Source organism: Sylvia atricapilla, chromosome 3, assembly GCF_009819655.1.
Source record: "Sylvia atricapilla isolate bSylAtr1 chromosome 3, bSylAtr1.pri, whole genome shotgun sequence".
Taxonomy (NCBI): Eukaryota; Metazoa; Chordata; class Aves; order Passeriformes; family Sylviidae; genus Sylvia; species Sylvia atricapilla.
Genome location: NC_089142.1, coordinates 80,484,341 through 80,505,683, shown reverse-complemented (window position 1 = coordinate 80,505,683; position 21,343 = coordinate 80,484,341). Strand labels below are relative to the sequence as shown.

Genomic DNA, 21,343 nt, shown 5'->3' with positions numbered 1-21,343 from the left:
ATTTTTAAACTGGACTTTATGTTTTAATAGCTTTTTCCCCTCTCTTACTAATTAGTCTGATAATTCAGTAATTTGTAGGCCTTTCAGAACATCAAGCGGAACTTGGTTTTCTTAGAGCAAGTATTTAGTAATGTCCTAATTCAGCAGTTTTTATCAAAGTTTATTGACAGCTATGGCCACAGAAAGGTTAGGTGCAGTTTTAAGCTTAATTAATGAATTTTGGAAATTTTTGTTGTCAGTTGGAGGACTCAGGAGTGCCAGGGTCATCTTTGAATGGGCTGTTCAGAGCAACTGAGATTATTTGAGCGAGTGTTTGCTAATAAAAGCGAAATAACAAAATATCCTGACCCCTCTTCATACACTAGAAATTATACACTTTTCTTCGTGATTTTATTTATTTAGCTTAGTGCTTGGCTGGATTGAACCATTAGGTCTCTATGGGTTAAACTCACGTTTGTTTTTTTTCCCTCCCACTAGAACTGCCAGATATAAGCTGAATCTTTCATGCATAAAGGACTACCTCTTTATGACCTCGTCATTCTTTGACAAACTGTTGAAACCATAGGAAAATGGTAAGGTTTGTGCATTTTTTAAATTTAGAAATTACAATGTAGAGAATTGTTTAATACATTGAAGTGTATCACAGGGACATTTGAACACTTATTTTTACATTAATGGCTGATTGTGGCATATGTTTCCTAGTTCAATCCAGCTATCACCACATGCAAATATTTGAATTTACAGGCTTACCTCATACAGCCCTGTGTCTTTGTAATTTATGTGCATTGTTGAGTGCTCTGAAATTGTTTCCTCCTAATTATTGTTTCCTGAAATAAGTCAGAGGGAATCAAAAGGGTTATCTGTTTGATTGTTCTCCAGTCTATGCTTGAAGCAAAAGAGCTCGTTAGTTGTATGGGTCAAAAAGACAGTAAAGAGATTTGATTTGTTTTTTCAATGGTTCTAAGTACCTTTTGCATTTGCCTTTATTTGGCTCAACTAAAAGCTTATTTTTCAAGTTAATATTAAAGCGTTAATACACGTTTAGTATTATTTTGCTATGTATTAACCACTTAGCCATAGCAAATATTGGCAATCATTTCTAAGTAAGGGTGAAAATTGCAGCAGTACCTGAATCTTGATCTCAGATTTTCAAACTCTTATGCCCATACTTCATTTTAAGTACAAATTTGGCAGAATTTTTGTCTTGCACAAAAAGAACCCAATGAGTATGTGAGTAGAAATTTGCATGATGGTATTTTTTCCTTGTCCTCCTAGTGGATACTTATCATTAGATTCTCCTCTAAAGACTCAGAATACAGATTAAGTTTGAAAGGTTTACATGTTACCAAATACCACCTCTAATATGAATTTTAGAAAAAGCTTTCAACAGAAATGAAAGAAGGCCTTACAATAGAGCTGAAAGAATCACTTAAGCCTATTTACTTCAGTAATGTGAAAGTAAAATAATCTGCTACATGCTTGAGTTGGCAGAAATGTCTCTTCTTTGCTGAGATGCAGGATGCTACAGAAATATTGTTTTCATTTATTTTGTTATGCATGCTTGAATAATTTTGTTGTAATGCTCTGGTTGGTGACCAAGGAAAATAACAGGAGTGGCAAGAGATTTCTTCAAAAGTGCTCTAAGCACTGCACACTCAGGAAAAGTCTCTAGGAAGATTTTGGGGTTTTTTAATCTATCAGAGAGCAGCCTCTTTTGTCACATGTTCTAGACAGTGCTGTTCCCTACTCCAAGCCCATATATGCATAAAGGAAATCTCCCAAGAACTGAAGTAGCATTTGATCCTATGCCACAGTCTGGTCTGAGAGCCAGTGAGTTTGCAGTGAGTCTGTAGGTTGTGTTGGACATCTTCCTTTGAAGTGGAAGTCTGCCTTACATAAGGAGGCCAGAAATTTTGTATTCAGTGCTGTTATGGTCTATAAACCTTAACTTACTTAACTTTCCTACATGTCCTCTGCATGACTACATGACAATTAAAAATGGCTTGACATTTGGATTGGGCAGTGGCTGGGGAAGTGGGGGGAGTTTTGCTATTTGGCCAAGCTATTAGTAGCAAGGGAAATTTGAATCCAAGGTTCCTTGGATGCTCGCCTGCTCCATGTGACAATGTAGATTCCAGCCTAGTGCTGAAAACCTGATTAATAGGGAGTTACTGTCCATTAAAAGTCTGTTAGATCAATTGTGCAGATCACTGGAGAATGACTGCCTAGGTACCAATTAAGTGAAACTATCAAGTCAGTTCTCCTTTGAGATAGTTTCTGAGCACTAGGTGTGTGGTCATGTATGCTAGAATAAGCTTATTTGAATAAAAAAGTTAAACCACTACTTTGCTATTTTTCTTATGTAATACCATGCTGTTTAATAGGAAAGCATTTTCTTACCAGGTGCAGATTGACTTTGCAGCCCTACAAACATTGCAGCAAAGTTCACAGATGACAAAAGAACCATTCCGAATAAGAATAAACATTTTTAAAATGATCTAATGCCTTGAATCCTGTTCCTGATGGTGCTAAAAAGAGTGTCCATGTTTTATTTCCCTTCTAATGAGCACTAAGCATTATTTTTGACATTTTCCGTGGAGAGGTGAAGGGTTCTGTAGTGTGAAGATGGTTGCATAAGCTGTGTATTATAAGGCGTTTTGGCAGGGTTACAAACTTTCTCACTCTGTGCTTTATCTGTCTGTACAGAGAATCTCAGTCCCTAGGGCTATCAATCTGGCACCTTTCATCAGCAGTAAATTTACTGCAAATATTTTTTGTGTGCATGCAAAAAAGTGCAATTAAACTTCTTCGGGCAGGAGTGAAAACATTCCAATAAATGCTTTTTCTGTTTATTTCTCTTCATTGAATTCTGGTGACTATGTTCTGTTGACTTAAATTCACTCAGCATGTGTTTGTGTGTCTGTCTCATCATAGCTCTTTATCCAGAAGGCTTCTGAAATGTTTCCTTGCTCAAGAGCCTGTCGCACCAAAGATTTTTTTACATGTTCTTTTTAATTAATCTGCTTACAATATAATTGTGGTGTTTTCAAAACTGTCTGGCTAACTGATACGGAATGTGTAGAGGTGAAATGCTGTTAGTGCCAGAGATTCCTGTGGACAAATTTTTCTGTGTTGTGTGCTTGCTCTTTAGGAACAGAATTGCTTAGGAATGTGAAGTTTTTTCCACTGTTGTTCCAGTACACTGCTCCACCTGCCCCAAGTGAATTGCTAATGTGTGGCCATAGAATGTGAGCTTTAGCACTGCTTTTTTCTGTACATGCCAATGATTTTGTTGGGTTTTTTTATTTGGGGCATTAATATTACACTGCAGGGCAAGTTCAGATTAATTCAAAATAACTTTTTTAAAAGAAAGAACCTAAAAATTATTGTGGTATTAATTTTATCTTGGTAAAATGAGCGTGTTAGGAAGATTTTTAGGTTCACTTGATGAATATGTTACTGATATAATATGAAAATTCATAATGTACTGTTTGGAGGTTCTTTCTTAATGGTTATAACTTGGAATTTTGTGTGCTTTTTGCCTCTAAGTGAGGGCACGATGATCCTATCCAACAGTTCATCTGGACCTGCATCACAGTTCAGGTGTTGTTCATTCTGGTTTTACAGTTGACCCAGTTTGGCAAAATAAACCAATTGAGGAGCATCTTGTCCTGAAATTACAAGTTTGTCAGTTGCTCAGTAATATTTTGACATTTTCACTGACTCATGTCTTTATTTTATAAAGTGGCATACACCGTGCAGAGCTTACACATTTGATCCTAGGAAGATTTGATCTTAGCAGGAGTTGGCATATAAAATTTTTATACTCTTTATCAAATGTTGTTTCGGGAGCTGCTTATTTTCTTACCTGGATTTCTTTTTTTCTCCTGGAAGACTGTTGAAGTCTCTTATGTTAATACTGAGCTATAACATCATTACCATAAGGAGAAATAATAGTTACTCAGTTTCTGTATGGGTAAACTTCTTCTGTCATGATATCATTGAAACAATCTCACTTTGGGTTTTAAGTGAGATTAATTTTTACCACCTTACAGTGTTGAGTTTTTGTTAGTGATAGTTGGGATTTTGTAGTGGAAAGATCCTTTTTTAATGGAAACTACTTAAAGTGACCTTGATAATATTTTTTCAAAAAGCTGATCTAAAACAAATTAGTTCTCTGTTTACGGGCTCAGGTATTGCAAGCATTCAAATTCCATAAGGAGAAACTGGTAACCGTGTGCTTCAGAAAACTTCCGTAACATCTATTAGTCAAAAGTATGTGTAAATTGTTAGAGACAGCTCATATAGCCAGTATCTGTTTACACAATTAGAGTTGAAATGAATTTGCCATAATAACTTCCTGTTGGAAGGGGGAGAGTTGAAACAGCACTCAAGCCTAAATTCACCTCTGGGTTTAAGTGGTTTGAGCTTCATTAACTTCAGTCAAGTTACACCAGTGATTAATTTTTTGGGGGGTTGTGATTTGCTTAACATAGGTCTCTTACAGTTCATACATGATTAAGTTCTTGCTCATGCATTTAAGAGCCGAAAAAAAAGAGAAAAAATACCAGATTAAACATATCATGCCTACTTACACTCCTTGTATCGTTCCTTTACCAAAATATTTATTTCATAATCTCTAACTGTATTAATCTTTGCTACATCCCTGTGAAGTATATCAGTACTTTGTAGTTAGGAAATGCAATACAGATGATGTAACAATGTGACTGACTTCATGGAGGAGGTTCAGCGCAAAGAAGGGATTTGAGCTCATTCATTTATATCTGACGCTGAATAATGTAGAAACTAAACCATCCTTCCTTTTGTAAATATAAGGCAAATAGATGCAAGATCTCAGTAGACCTGCTGGATACTCTAATGATGGCAATTATTGAAGCTCTAACAATTAGCTCTGTTCTTAATTAACCTTCTGGTTGGACCTGTAGGCTTGATAACAGAGGAACCACAAGTATGCAATACTTATGGACAAGAATTTTTTCAGAACTCTTATGGATAAATTTTCATGCTACTTGTGGTTGCTTCTGGCCTTGATATGATTTAGGACCTAACTGAATACTTTATAATACTAATTTTCTGTGTGTGTTGATGAGGGCTGTAAAACTTGCTTGTCCCTCATCATTATTAAAAAAATATGGAATTCAGTATGAAATTTAATTCTCAGAAAGTCTTGAACACTCTTCTTTTTTCAGTTGGACAGCCTTTAGATAATTCTCCCATTCTTCTTGCATGTCCGTTTCAAGTGATCTGTTCTGTCATTTCTGCTTTTTCATATATGTTGAAAATTGTTACCTGAGATCATGAGAGGTTTCATACTGTATATTTTCAGTAACCTCTTATGAGATGGTAGGATCCAACAGCTTTCTCAGGTCCAGGAAAGTAAAGATTTAGATAAGAATGAGTTGAGCTGTTTAATTCTCATAAATATAGTCTGTAGATTTGCAGGACTTTTTTTTTTTCTCTGTAAGGAAAAAGCACCTATCCTAGGAAAGGTGCATAAATTTGTCTAGTAGGAAGCTTTTCATTTTTGTTACGCTTTGTAATCAAACTTGTGCATATGTTCTGAAGTGTAACAAAAATCTGGGAGTTCTTCAATTAGAAGGAAAATTAAAAAATAAAAAAAGGCAAATTACTACTTTTCAGAAGACTTAAAAGGAGGTTCATGCATCCCAAGGCATGACCAGTTACCCATAGATTATTCCTGACCAACGTTTGTCTAGACTGTTTATAAAAGAGCTGCAATGATGAGAGTTCTCCGTTCTCCTAAAGCAGTCTGGTATATTGCCTTTTCTACCATATCTCTACCCAAGGTACGTTCTGGTGTTTTGTTGCAGACAAAAAAAAAAAATTAAACACATCAAATGGTGAGGTTGCTTTTTGTTCTTGTAACATTCAGTCAAATTTGTTCTAGTGAAGTTTGAAACCCAGAACTTTTCAAGACACTTGGGGGACTCATCATTGTGTATTTTGAGTGCTGACAAAAAAAGTTGTTTGTGTTACATTTTTGACAGAACTGTCATATGTTCTACTAAAAGCTAGTATTTGTTCCCAGACAAACCTCTTGTATTTGGCTACATGACTGAAACATATTTTTAAAGTAATGTTAAATGTGGAATAGTAGATTATGCCTGGCAGTATGTTTATCATTGTTTATTGAAACTGTGAATAAGCAGTATGACTAGGAAGCTCAGAAGTTGAAAATAGCATGTGGAACTTCCTCTTTAAACCTATCATTGTGCCTTTAAATGCCACTGCCACTTGAGAAATGTCACTTCAGTGTCAGAAAGTACAAATCTACCAAAGTGTTCATGCTCAGACATTTTTGTAAATTCAATGAAATTAGATAAACCACTCCTGTATCTGAATACTTCTTGAAGGACAGCAGACTTAACACATTTGAAAAAAAAGACCTCTTAATCCGTGTACCTGACACAGAAGCAGAAAGCACGTTGGAAGGTATTTTTTCCCCTAGTACGTTTTCTTCAAAGCCAGACGGGAAACTGAACAGTCAAGAAGATATTAATGAGATTCTCTCATGGTGAGAGTAAAGGGGTTGTACATTAGTCTGTCTTTTGAAGTGATAAACTACCAGTGGGTCCGTGCTATGAGACAGCACAACAGCATAGAGGTGTTTTTTTCTGCAGAGATGTCAGGTTGAATAGTGGAAGCATACATATAAATATCTTTATTTCCCTTCCTTTAGAAAGAGCAGCCTTCCAACCATTGTGTTTCACATAAAACGCAATGCAGAGCAGAATTCTGTTAGCTGGAACTGGTCTGGCTTTGTGAGATGATTACAGCTGCATGAATTGCCTATCACCTTTGTCTGCTCACTCTTTCTGTACCAAATTCTGTGATGATCAAGTACATCTTCAGCAACCAGTACTTTTCTTGGTTGTGATAAGGCAAGGACACTGGTGATAATATTCCAGGCTTCTTTAGGTGTATCTTGGCTTCCACATTAGATGAGGAGGCAAACTGTTGTAGTGAAGTTATATCTGCACTTCTCTAAAGAACATATGTGCTCTTTGTTTATTAGCTCCTGTAACAACATAGTAGACATTATCCTAATGAACTCGTAATGCTATGTTGTGTGTAGTTTTTACATAGTGTCATCTGTCATCAAGATACTGTGTCATTTAGGGTATCCCCCCCATCACTGAATCTTCATTTTGGTATTAAATATAAATGTTTGTAAAATGAGATCAACCTTTTTCCTTCTATGTGGATGTTAATGGGCAGTAAAAAGAATTTCCAGTATTTGTTTTGATTGTGTATGGCCATGATAGTTTTCACATTGGTTTTTATTGATTTGTAGATTATTTATCAGTATGAAAAGAGATACATCACGAGAGACTATTTAAATGATAGTATCTGCATGCCAGCTATCAGAAAAACCAACAGATTTATTCTTAAGAAATATGTGGATTAGGTTTAGTTATTCTTTATATTTTATATTTTAGTGTTTCTGCACTTTTCCTCTTTTTATTCTAATGATAGAAGCACCAAATCTGTAAACATAATTTTTAAAATACTTGTTTCATTTTCATGGAATCAGTTCTGGTTTTTGTTTTTGGTTTTTTTGTTTGGTTTTTTTTTGGTTTTTTTGGGTTTTTTTTTTGTTTGTTTGTTTGTTTTTGTTTTTTTTTTTCCCTAGGACTTGTAATGTTGCCTGTATGTAGGTAAAAAGAGGGAAAAAGATACTCAAACCCCTGCAACAATAAAGAGAACTAAATTCCTTTAATACTAGTTAGTGTCTATTTTTTAGCTGTCATTAAACCTGAGACTTGCTGAATTTCTTCTTTAAAATGATGGGGATTCCACAACATCTCTAGACAGCCTGTTTGATTGTTTACACAGCAGCCTTTTTTAGATTGAATTGCTAGTGCCAGATGTAGTGCTGACCTTTCCTTTCTAAACTCTTACCTTGTTGGGATCCAAGTTCTCTTGTGTACATCTTGTTCTGTGTATATTGTGCACAAAAAAACCCCCACAACTGTAATTGATTAGTGCCTAGTAGAACATAATAAATTCTCTTGTGCATGTAACCCTTGCTGTATTATATCTCAGGAGAAAAAGAAAGCTCGGACTCATGGTCAGTTTTCTGTTTGGTATCTCTTTGAGATGCTTTTCATCATAACAAAATGACTGGTTAATCCCTATTTGAGATAGATGTGTTGTATTTATTCCTGAGGGTTGGGGATATTTCTGTTTGTGTTAGTGAATTTTATGTTATTCCATTTGGAGCACTTATTGCTACAATTAATTTTGAATTAAATCCTCAAAAATGCTTATAACTGCTTCTAACTGCAGACTATATACTGCTGTTGTGGTTTATCATCAAAATATTGCATAGAAGCAACACTGGGAACCAATCTAAAATGCCCATTCATTTTGAATAGAGCAGTGTTGGTGATATAGTGGGGAAGCTGACTTTCAAGGAATTAAAAGACTTAAATCTCTTTAATTAAGACAGAAAAAATTAAATGGCATGAGAATGAGAGAGGAAAAATAGGGTCTTTGGCAGAGGAGCTATATGAAGACAATTAAATAGTATAAAAAAACAGTTTGATGTAAACTTCTTGAATGTTGGAAGAAACAATGTTATGATCTGGATTGTTCTGCAAGATCCACTCGAGATCAGTAAGTGAAATACTACACTGAAATGAAATACTACACTATACATTCAGTAAACATTCACAGAGCCCACCAGCTGTCCAAGATAGGGAAACTGAGTTAGTATGAAAGTTTAAGAGGCCGGGTGATGTTTGTGGTTTTGTTTTGTTTTTAATGCCCTCTTCAAATTTTAGCCATGCCAGGTCAGAAATGATCCCACTTCTTACAAGCTTGCTTTTTTTTTTTTTTTTTTTCTTTTTTTTTTTTTTTTTTCCCCAAACACCTATCATGAAGGTTATATTTCCATAGTAAGGATAGATGGAAAAAAGTGAGCAACTGAAAAATTGTCAAAATTATATTACGTTGTATGAAGTGCATGGAAGAGAACACTGATGAGCATGGGCCTTTTAAAACTGAAGTTGGCCTAAAATACAACTAAAGGCTGTTTTTCTAACGTACGTACTGTTTGCCCTAAAGTAAGCAAAGGTACAAGTAGTTTTTTAAATACAGACTGTGTCTTTTAGCCACTTGTCAAATATTTTCCATTTTATTTTTTATTTGTGCAATGATTACATGTGCCAATTGTATGAATCTGTCTGGCAATAGAAGCACTTTTATTCATGGGTACCTTTGAACAAAGGCCAGCACAGTTCTACTCAATGTTAGGTTTTATTTCAATTTTGGGCAACCAGTGAAGGGAGGAAAGATAGGCCTTTGAAGAAACAAACATTTTTTGTTAGCATGTTGTTTGTGTTTACAATTCATTTCAGTGGCAAAACAGTAAATACAGGAACCACACGTTAATGGTCTTTTAAATATAGTTTAAATCACAAGGGATATTTATTTCATTTTTGTTTATAAATAGGTGTTTCTACTTGTGTTTTTAGACAGAGCTAAAGTTCATTCTCACAGGGTTTAGATTCACTTTGATACCTGCCTAGTGCCTCGGTGAACTCAAAAGAAATTGCAAATAGCAGCATTGCAAATCAAGAAGGTAAAAAGTTTCATCTGGGTAGGAGGGGAAATCCTTTTAAAAGATCAAGGGCAAGACTGTTCTAAATTCTTCGAACTAGCTCTTTTTGGGTTTTCATTTTCTAAGGAGTCCTGAGAGTTGTAGAAAGGAATAGATTTTCAGGGCTACTTTTATTTGGAGAAGTACTGAGTTTCAACCAATATACCAAGAAATGTTCTGCTTTCCAGCTTCTCAGCTACAGAGGGACTATCTTTGCAGCCAAATGTTCAAAGGAAGTGAGTTAACATTTTCCATCAGAATGTTAGCTTCCTCTACAGCAAATATCACTTGTCAAAAGCATCTTTTCTCATTTTTCACAATCAAATAGGAAACACCTTGTTCTAATGCATTTGTATTTCTCTTTCCCTTTGCTGGCTGTTGAAAGGATAAACTGTTTTCTATGGACAGAAGCAAGACAGTGCTGGTAGGACATTCTGATTTTTAATTATTGCATTAAAACTAATTCCTCATTGGGGCCTCCTCTTAACCTTTTAAATTTTATGTTTAACTCACTTTGAGAGAAAATAGCTTGAGTAAGGAGTATCCTTCTAGTGAAGAAATGCCTTTTCCAGAGAAGTTCTCAGTATCTCCTTTAGAGTTCCCTTTGTCTTTCTGGTGCTCAGGGAAAACCAGTTGTCGAATTGTCGTCTAATGTGGCTGCCAAAGAAAAATGCAACTTTCATCTCTAATGTACAATACATAATTCTTCTAGACTAGGATAGAATATTTCCACTGGAAGGGACCTACAGTTATCACCTTGTCCAACTGCCTGAGCAACTCAGGGCTGACCAAAAGTTAAAGTGTGTTGTAAAGAGCATTGTCCAAATGGCTCCTGGACAGGCTTGGGACATTGACCACCTCTCTAGGAAGCGTGTTCCAGTGTTTGACCACACCCTTAGTAAAGAAATTCTTCCTAATGTCCAGTCTAACCTTCCCTGGTGGTGCTTATATGTTTTAGGGTAAGCAGTAATTTTTGTTAGACTGGTATGGCTGGAAGTGGTTAGCCAGTTCTTCTGGTTGGAAGATCAGATGGAGTTGTCCTGGGTGGTGCTGGCTTTTACTTTTGTACTGCCCAGCTGGTGGTGGCTTGTTGCCTTCTGTGTGCTTCTGTGGAACTCCTCACCATCTATTTAATGAGGCCTGTACTTTGTGTGCTTGTCTGTGAGCATGTTGATGAAGACAGTGTCAAAAGCCTTACCACAGTCACAGTAAGTCACATCCATTATTCCCCCTTCTGTTAAGCAAGCCAGTGTTTTGTAGAAGCACCACTTGCCCATCATAAATCTGTGCTGACTGTGCTTGATGACCTTCTTATCCTTCAGATGTTTGAAAATGCTTTCCGGAGTAACTTGCTGTAACACCTTCCAAGGACTGAGAAGAGGCAGAGCAGCCTGTGGCTCCCTAAATCCACCTTCTTGTGCCTAAGCTAGAAGTGGTCTTTCCTTTTTCTTTTTTTTTTTTTCTCCCCGGTTCTTTTAGCAACTGTGAAGTTTATGAAGGAATAATTTGGGGAAAATCTCTTTATTAATCTTTGTCAGAAATATGTTTCTATGTATGAAGGAAGACCTACTTATTCTTTTGACTTTTTTCCCCATTTTTCCGCAGTTTTAACTCTCCTAGCAATTAAAATGAAAGATAATCTTGCATATTTAGCAAGTGTGTATTTAGTTTACTCAACTTATATATACCAAGAGTTAAGAAAGCCTGGTGAAAAAAGGTATCCTAAAATGTATTTTCATTTAAAGCAAAGTATAGGAAGCTGCTAGAGGAGGCTTACCTAAGCTCTTCTTTAATACAGGAGTGCTTGCTGATACTTGGCTACTCTATTTAAAACATCAGCTAAATCTGTTGAGATAGATTTTGCATAATGGAGCTGTAAATTTCAGGTATATGCTAAATTAAACAGCAGTATCGCAGCGCTTCTAAAGATAGGAACAGATACAATAATGGTCCTGTAACATGTAGGTCTTCTGTTAAGTTACTCCTTTTTTTGTTCCCGTGAATGTGTCTAATTGCAGCATTGATTGGAGTTGCATCTTCACAAAAAGGGAAAATTGACTCCTGCTGAGAGTAGGTGGGGGTTTAGGTTTTTTATCAACAAACCATCTGCTTCTGTGTATACTGAGAACATGTTGAATGTTTTCTTGAAAATAATGTGACAATTGAGGCAATTGTCAGGTTCTACTTCCATCTAATTCTGCTAACACAGGTAATCTATCTGCAAGTTTGATCTGATACCATCACTTAAAGAATTAAAAGTTGTTCTACTTTTATTCCTCCCTGGTTTATTTATACTTCAGGCAAACTATGATCTTACGTTACAAGAATGCTTTTGTTTTAGCCATGGATGTAAAGGGGGAGGGGGACATGAGGTGGCTTCTGTTTATCTTTTTGTTATTCTCATTACCTCAGCTGTAACAACAGGAGCACTGCTGTAAAGATCAGCTGAACTTTTGGTCAGGTAACTGGAACAATTATAGTTGGATAAAAATATAAATTTATAGGGGGTTTTGTATGTAAATATCCCTCACATTTAGACTTTAAATGGGTCTGTAATGAAAGAAATTCCCCATACTCTTAAGCTGTATCACTTGGCTAATGTGAGTCTTTATTGGGTGGCTCTGGCTGAAATTATTTATCTATTATGATATACATATTATAAGTGCTTCATTCCATTTTATATTTTAGGTCTGAAAATATCTGGAGGGAGATTAAGTGGTTCAACAAGTAGCGCTCTAATGGATGACAGAGACTTTCCACCAAATGATCTACAAATAGACTCAAAGGACAGTCTTCCTGCTAACTATAGAGTGGAAAGTTTGACATCTCATTTGATTCCTTCTGCTGATGAAAATGAAAATCAACTTGACAGTGATGGGAATGAAGTTCTGACCAGTAGTAGCATTGCTATGGGGCGACAGGATAAAGGAGAGCAGGATAACATCAATAATAATGAGAATACGGACGGTGGAGACTGCATCCCGAGCTGTAAGGAAAGTGAGACTGAGAGAAGACCTGTAAATGTCCATATGGATCCTCAGCTGGAGGAAAAGCCTATTACTGAAAAACAGCCAGGTGGAAAAAGAAGTCCAAGAAGCAAAAGAAGCTCCAGTAAAAAATCTAAAGGTACTTAATTTTTTTTTCTTCTGGTTATTTCAGAAGTAACACTGTAGATTAGATCTGTGAGCTAATAAGAAATATATTTTAATTGTTGTACTGATTTTTTTTTTAGCATTTCACTAAAGGTTTGGTGGCGTTTAGTTTATTTTACTTTTTTTTTTTTTTTTTTTTTTTTTTTTTTTTTTTTTTTTTTTTTTTTTTTTTTTTTTTCTTCCAGAACTGTTATTAGTCTTCAGTCAGTTTTAACTCTATGTTTTCAGCTTCTGTATTTAAACAGTGGCTATGTAGCAAATGTCACACATCATGTAAACAGGAGTAGAGGGAGATTCACAGTGTCAGTATGGAAACTGGACCGGTGCCCAAATCAAACTAGACAGAAATTCTGGCATTATGGTTCTGCTCATTTGAACATCATTTGATGCTCATCAAGATTCTGGTGTCTTGATCTTGTTATGAGTACCAAATAGCTTGATCTTGCCCTCCTGTTGTAAAATTTAGTTACATATTTCAAAGCTTACCAGATAGGCCTAGGTTGTGTGTTTTGGTAACAAACTGTTAAAAAATCTGTTTCTACCAATTTTTGATGTTACTTTTTCTTTAGATTTTTGGATGCGAATTGGATAAGGAAAATGTAATGTTTATCGAATGATCTTATTTGAAATACTTCTTCCCTTTTTGAAGGAGTAGGATTTAGTGTAACATAATGTGTTATGGTAGGTTTTTGCCATATATCCTAAAACTTATGTGTCATAGTGCTATATATATTAATTAAAATCAGTATGTTTCATGCATAGGTTTCTTTGAAAGAACAGCTGATGCATGTGTGCTTTTTTCCTTGTATTTTAAACTAAATAATTTTAAAACACAATTTTCCTCAGAAATGGCAGGTCTTTTGTGACATAATCGGAAAACTGATTATTATTTTAGGGATTATAGAATAGGTAAAAATAGGAAAGGAAGGATGCCTTGCATTCCATATTTTGTACAAATAGGCAAAATCTGAAAAGAAAAATTATATTATCTAGTAGAGGTAAGAGCATTCTGAAATCTGTCATTACAGGGAGAAGGATTTCTCAATAACTTCCTTCAGCACTTAATAAGTAGATAAATTTCATCTGTAGATTTCAGTTTTAAAAACAGAATAAAATAATTTAAATGAGATTGGCAGAAGTAATTGAGAACCAGTCATCTGATAAGAGTAGCAAAAAGCAAATTGATAACAAGTTATACATACATGTTGACACAAGTATCTGAAGCACAATAACAGGAAGAAAAGGAAAAAGCTCACATAAACACTGGAAGTTAAACTTGACTCATTTTTTTTTTCCCGTTAGTTTGTATTCTTGTTGAATGAACTGATGCTGAAGTACTGCAAAATGAGCTGTCCACAGTAGATTGAAGTTTTAAGGCAAAAAGTAGAATCCTGAGAATACAGAAAATTTCATGGAAAAACCTGGCAATGTAGAAAACCACACAAGAGAACATCCTGTCTGCAAAACCCTTTAGAGTTTTGTTGAATTGTTATGAATAAACTCTTGTTATTTATTTGTAAAGAACCTTGATTTTTAGAGAGGAAGATCAAAATTACATTATATCTCCCATTTTTATGGGCTAATATACATTTAGTCATTTTTTCTGTACTCTCATGTGATGTTTCTTCAGTTTTCATAAAATGCAGTTGACTGTGTCACAATTTCGTGATGTTGTACATGTCATTATTTTAGTGGCAATCTTCCATTTAATTTCCAGCACCAGCTATTTTAAATGATTCCTGAGTATCTCACTACACCCTTTACATTAAGGTCCAAACTAGCTTTCTTCTCTTTGTACCAACTCAGACTTAAAGGAGATAACAAAATAGACTGGAAGATTCCTGAATGTGTGACAGCAGAGACCACACAAGCAAGTTGGAGTATCAAACTAAATACTTGCAATGCATGTATTGTTGCGAATTTTGAAAAAAAATATTTTAAACTGTTGAGAAATTATGGATGAGTTACTTTGACTCATAACTGAGGAAGAGATTTATGAATCTTTTTCCCTGTAAGTACACCTGTTAGGATTGCTGTAAATCATTGCCATTCTAGAAAAGGTGACGTTTGTCTTAAAAAGCACATTGTTCATATTTGTCTTCTTGCCAGTGACTAAAGCAGTTTATGTGGAATATGGAAAATTACATTTTAGTCATTTCTGGTTACTTGTGACTTGCTCAGCAGAATATTGGTGATCATTAGGGAAGCCAATCTTTCACTCTCAACATATTTTTACTTTACCAGAAAGAGCAAGTACTTGCACTTGCAAAGTTTTTGAAACCCTCTAAAGGTGTTGTTTGTGAAGAATAAACAGTTGTAAGTTGAAGTATCTGTCTGTATATGCTTGGCATGTGTTGGAGCTAAAATTATCCTAGTTTCTGCTATCAGTAGACTGGAATGCAACTTTAACAGTCGCTGTATCTGGTTGAAGATCTTTCTGGTTCAATATTCTTCCCCTGACAGAGGTCAACAGAGGACTTGTAGGTGAGAGTACGAGGACAAGGCAAACGTGCTGATTTGTTCTCATGTTCTCCTCCCTATCCACAGCAATCTCAGGACTTTCCCAAGTGGAAATTGGTATATAGGCTGTAATACTTTAGAGGGAATTTATCACCTGACTTACAGTTGCTTTTTGCATCCATTTCAGTGTCCTGGAGTAAGCAGTTCCATGATTTCATCTATTTATTGTTTGGAGAAGCACCTCCATTTAGCCCTCTTGATACTGTGGGAGTTTGAGATTGACAAGTCTATAACTTCTAGATCCCAATTTTTTCACACATTCTTTTTGTATACTCATCTTAGTTTTGAATGTACTGTGATTATATCTGGTTAGGGAGAACTGGTGACCAAAGAATTGATGTACATTTTAACTGAAGAATTTAAACTTTGGTGATTATTCATGACGCTATTTCTTGTAAAGACTTGTACTAACTTTAGTGTGGTAGAGATAGTGATTCATCCAGTTTCATAATCTGTTTCAATGTATTTTTGTAAACATGGACTTCAAATTATCCATGTTCTCCGAAAATAAGTTCATCTTTTTTCCAAAGATCAATCCTGGCAAAAATTAATATTGTAAAATCATTATATGATTCTTTAACATAGTGTAGCATGGCAACCTGTACTCAAACTTTTCCCCAAGTTAAATTCTGCAACATGTGCTTTTTCTGTAAATTATTCCACTTATTTCTTAAAGCAGCTTGAAGGTAGAGGGAGGAATAAAGTGTTTGGGATGGAATTTGTGTTAAAGCATATAAAATATATGAATATAAGATACTCAAATTACATGAAAATTCAAGTGATGTTATTTTATTTAGGGTTCTGTACCAAACTAAAAAATATTTTTGGCTTGCTCTGTTCAAGTTATATCTTTACCACCAATACTTTTGTCTCAAAATCTCTTCTCTTAAAAATGAATGATTTTATATACTTGCTGGTCTTTTTTCATTTTTCCTCAACAGCTCTTGAACGAATCAGTCTGAAACTGCTTTCTGTATTGGGTACCAAAGAATGTTTAAAAAAAGAGATTGCCATATGTTTTCTGTACTAGAAACTTCTGTTACTGGTGACTTCATCTAGTGCTACTGAATATGAAAATTCAAATTTACATAAAAAACAGAGGGCAACAGCCATAATTTTATTTTGATAACAAATCCCTCATATTTGCACCTTGGATTCATTCTCAGGCACGTAACAAAGAACATTTCTTAATTTCATATACTTGCAGTACTGACAAAGAGAAAAACCTGAGACATACTTTGTTAATAAAACCCCACATTTTTCAGTATGTCAAAATTCGATCTTTTATAGGCAAACATGGGGCTGCTTCTGTGAGCTGTTGGGGAAATTGAAAGTTTGCTTCTCCCTATGTCTTAGGAATCATTGGCACACCCAACTGGGCATGGAAGGGGTTGGTTGAAACATTTGTGAGCCTGGCAGAGAAAAAATTTGGACCTGGCTCTTGGCCCAGGGCCTACTGACTATTCTGGCCACTGATGTCTTCTGTGTCTTTCTGCATACGTTTTCATGAAGGCTTTGGTTCCATTTTGGGGTGGAGTAAATCCCAGTGCTTTATGAAGTGAAAAAATTTAATCCTTCCTTACTAAAGAGTCAGAAATATATATAAGATACCTGTACCTAATTAAAAAAAAAAACCTGATCTGCTTTAGACAGTAAAATTGATTGATTGATTCCTGGAAAAAGTAGTGTGCTGTTTTCAAGAACGCAGGAAAAAATAGATAGGGATCCTAGCCCATCACATCTTTATTATGAAATAGCAATTATTACAATAAAAGTTCTTTGTTGAGGTGCTGCTAAGGCACAAATACTGTCATCTGTTGAAAGTCAAATAAGTTGAAATTAACTGTAACTGTAAGGCCTCACTTTCAGAATCAGGGAAGAAATTTGAGGGCAGAATTTGATACTGAGTGACAGCTCAACTCCATGCACGAATAATAATGCAGTTCATGAAGGATGTTTTAGCACTGGTATCATGATAAGATTAAAATTAAGGATTTTCATGATAGTTGTGATTGAGCATGTTGCAGTCAATGTTCATGTTTTGGTATGACAAGTGATTATTAACTGCTCGAGAAGGTGCAGATTGAAGTGGCGTTTGGTTTCTTTGTTTATTTTTCTGAGAGAAAATGTTTGCCAGAACATGAGGACCCTCTTTTCTGCTTTCATGATAATGTGCTAAACAGGAAGCTGTATTTTTAAAGAGAGCCTTAATTGCATCTCTAGAAGTATTTCCTGGTTTGTATCTTGCATCCAGTTGTGTCTCTTGTTGCTTTTGGCCCACAGGAAGCCCAAATAAATACCGGAAGACCAGAGATGTGCATTAATTTTGAAAAAGCAACATTAAGTTACACCCATATTTTTTCTGGCAGTAAGCCCTGTGAAAATAGCTACCCACAGAGACTATTAGTACTCCTAACCTGGAGAGTTTACTAAATAAATAGTTTAAAATAATCAAAAGTCAAATTGTCAAGCCTTCCATGGACAAACTAATGCCTTTCTTAGGTCCTAAATCTTAAACCTGAATCATCATTGAATTCCAGTGGTGATGAAAACAAAGGGGTCTGAAACTGAGTGCCCAAACTGGGGACACAAAGATACTTGAAACAGTGCCCTGAGCTGTCCATCTTTCAGATGATAACATGATTTCTGAAAATAGGTGTAACTGAAGAACAATACTCATCATAATTTGAGTTTATTTAAAGCTTCTTGGGCACATTTCTGTGGCCAATTTCTCTAAATTGTTTTAAATACTTGGAGGATTTTTTTAAGTTCAGTCTTACACAAGTGTGTGAAAGTCAATGTTTTATGGAAAGATAAAAAGGAGTTTATTAACTGTTGAAGGCAGCTGTAGTTTTCTGTTTGCTCCTAAGACTGTGTTTAATAGGAAGCTGTAATTTATTGCTTTTATTCTCTGATCTTTTTGAGAAACTGACCTAGTCAGTATATGGGTAGATTTCTCCCACTACTGCTGTCACTACTACTACTCTACACTTCTTTCTTCATCTCATTTAACATTTTCTCATAGCTATCATATACATGATCAAAATATGTAGCAAGTTTTCCATTTCTAAGAATAAAGTGAGGGATTTGCACCCAGAAAGTTTTTTCCTCTATTATTCTTACAGTGTTATGCTTTACATTATTCTTCATAACTCCACCTGAGTGCCAGACTTTTTTTGACTTCTATAAAATTTGAGACAGGCAACAGTGGACTCCTAGGAAATGTACCATGGAAAGCCTAGTTTTCTGTCTAGCAAGAAGTTCTGGGATCTAAATTCAGTTTACACAGCCTTGTGTCATAGATCAGGACTACTGCCTCTTTCCCTAAATGCTCAGACAAACTGTCCAACCATGTAGGGGGTTCTTCCTTTTCACTCAGCAGTCCCCTTACACATCTTTCTCCTACGAAAGAATCCCACAGTGTCATCATCTGCTTCATTCTGTCCTCACTACCTCCTATTTGCCCTTTTTGAGCAAAACTCCATTCTAAGCACTTTTAGGTCATCCTGGTCCCTTTTTAATAACTGTATAACACGTTCTGATTTTTTAATCCCCTCATAAGTGCAAGCAAGGTCCCAGTTAGAAGTGTACAAATATATCTGATGTGTGCAAATGTATCTGATGTGTTATTGTGTTTTGTTGGGTAAATGAGCTGGCAGTGAGACAGACCTGTCACAACTAATTTTGACCAGGCCAGTATTTAGTTTAGCAGCGATGTTAACATACTAGGTGTTCAGTCAACGTTAATATTGAAATTACTAAAAAAAACCCTCAATATATTTTTTTTTAATCCTAACGTAAGCACTTCTCCTTTTTAAAGGTGTTTCTACAGTGGGAACTGCAGCAATCCAGGAGGAAAATACTCTTGTTACAGATACAGATTTTGTGCAGGCTGAAGGCTTTGTTGAAGCAAAGGAAAACTTTCATCCAAAAGACCAAAAGCAAACGTTGCAGTCTCTTTTCTCTTTGCTCCGTGAAGAGGTTGAGCAGATGGATTCAAAGATACTGCCCTTGTGTCTCCATCAGGTACTTTCTATTGGTTGCTGCACCCAATTTTATTTTTTGAGACTTTTGTTTATTAGGAAAAATATGCATAAATGCAATTTATGCCAATACTCATATCTAGAGAGGATATTTTGATGCATAACAGATGGTCAAGGCAAATATCTCCTCTAAGATCTGGAAATATTTGTTGAATTATAAATTGCCTTGTAAGTATATTCTGTAGTTAAAGGAGACTCTTGAGGATGGGTTTCTAATTCCCCAAATGGTGAAATTAGTTTGGCAGGAAGATTTAGGAAAATTGCTCTTTAATGTACCTTGAATAAAGTTTTAAGACACTGGTGTGGTTGCATGCTGTACAGGACAGCAGATACCTAAATAAAATTTTAAGTCTGGAATTGTTTTTACTGTTGCAGACATCTTTCCAGTATAAATTTTATGAATTAATATTACGAACCAAGGTTTCTTAGTGTATACCTTTATATAAGCACAGTTGCCACACCTGCAAGACCAAAGGAAAACCTGTGGTTTGAAAAGCAATCTTTCTTACAAATTGGCCAGTACAATGCTTTGTTTTCTGAAGGTTATGATGCAGAACAAATATATGGTTAGAACTTGAAGCAGTATTAATTTACAGCTTAGTTGTGTCAGACTTTTCCTTGGCTGTGATGTCTAATATGGGCCACATGTAGATACTATACCTGTGTGATTTGACTCAGCTGCATTGTCTTTATTTTGGAAGATTGGATGTATTTAATATTTTAGAACTTCTAAACTGCAATGACATTCCCATGTTCTTTTTTGAGTCAGATAAGCTATTATATGGGATCAAGGGGTTTCTCTTTAGATTGGCATATTAGAGATAATCTACATTTGACATAGAATTCTAATTTATTTTTTCTAATCCATGGTTGAGTGAAGATATTTGATACTGTTCCTTAACTTACAAGAAGGTTAGCTTTAGGGTTAACAACTTGTACTTTTAGCCACATCAAATTTGGTGGTTGTCCATGAGTCAGTACAAAGGTCATTTTTGGAAAATAAGATAGGACAAAAGCTTAAAATGCTTTACCAACATCACATAAATCAATTACACATGATCAGGTGAAATCTGTTGCATTTTAGATGAGGAAGCCAAACCCTAAGGGCAAGAATCTTTTGAAAGTCATACAGGAGCTATGACAGAACTGAGAACAGAATCTACATATTCAGATTGAAACATATTCAAACACTATATCTTTTTTCCTAAAAATGATCAAGCATTTTGAATGGAGTGTTTGAAAGAAAGCTAATGGATCTTACAAGGATTTTAACTTGTTTTTTTTAATTGAGGACAGGATGGGGGAAGAATTTTAAGTTTAGCATTCCTGTAAAGTGAGTCTATTAGGAATTTTTTTTCCTTTCTAGTGAATTAGCCTGTCATCTTTAGTATTATTTTTTTAGATTGATAGTAGAGCCTGACAATAGCATTAAACCAAGTCTAGAAAATACTCTTCCATCACATTCTTTTTCTATTCTCTATGACAAAACTCAGTGTAAAATCAAGAGCTGTGTCAGATGTTCTGGAGTATTAACAATCCATGGTGTTTGTGGGAAGCCTATATTGAATATTTAAAGGCTGTTGGATAATAAGGGCTGTTCTAGGAGTCAACTTCTAATTAGAATAGGATGTCATTTTTTTCCTGTCTTGGATTGGATTAATTTGTTTAGGACTTGTTACAGAATCTAAGAAGTATATTAACATAAAACATAAGTAGAGCTTTGGTAGCTCCAAAAATCCGTAGGAGGCTATTGTGGACAGCGGGTAAAATGTGTAGAAAAAGAGCATTAAAAGTCACTTACCCATTCTCTTTCAGAGGGACTGGTCTCAGAATGGTCTAGTGATGAGAGCCAGGAAACACAATTTGTAATCTAGATTCCTCCATCAAGTTGCTGTCTTTTTTCAGCAATCATCTTCAGACTTCTACAAAAGTGCTTATTTAAGCCTTCCATATTATGACTGCTGAAATCAATGTCCCAAAGA

General features: G+C 35.4%; 1 protein-coding gene across 5 annotated transcripts in view; it reads left to right on the top strand.

Annotated features, from left to right (window-relative positions):
• CNST (consortin, connexin sorting protein) overlaps positions 1–21,343 on the top strand; it is a 48,705-nt gene that overhangs the window by 1,303 nt on the left and 26,059 nt on the right. For 2 of the 5 annotated variants that reach the window (XM_066315946.1, XM_066315948.1), the window contains exons 2-4: positions 478–572; positions 12,335–12,772; positions 19,139–19,344. In XM_066315946.1, coding sequence (XP_066172043.1) covers positions 12,385–12,772; positions 19,139–19,344 — 594 coding nt within the window. In that variant the 5' untranslated portion in view covers positions 478–572; positions 12,335–12,384. Of the gene's footprint in view, positions 1–477; positions 573–9,965; positions 10,071–11,707; positions 11,856–12,080; positions 12,108–12,334; positions 12,773–19,138; positions 19,345–21,343 lie in introns of those variants that run through there. The other 3 variants (XM_066315947.1, XM_066315950.1, XM_066315949.1) reach the window with 3 other exon arrangements.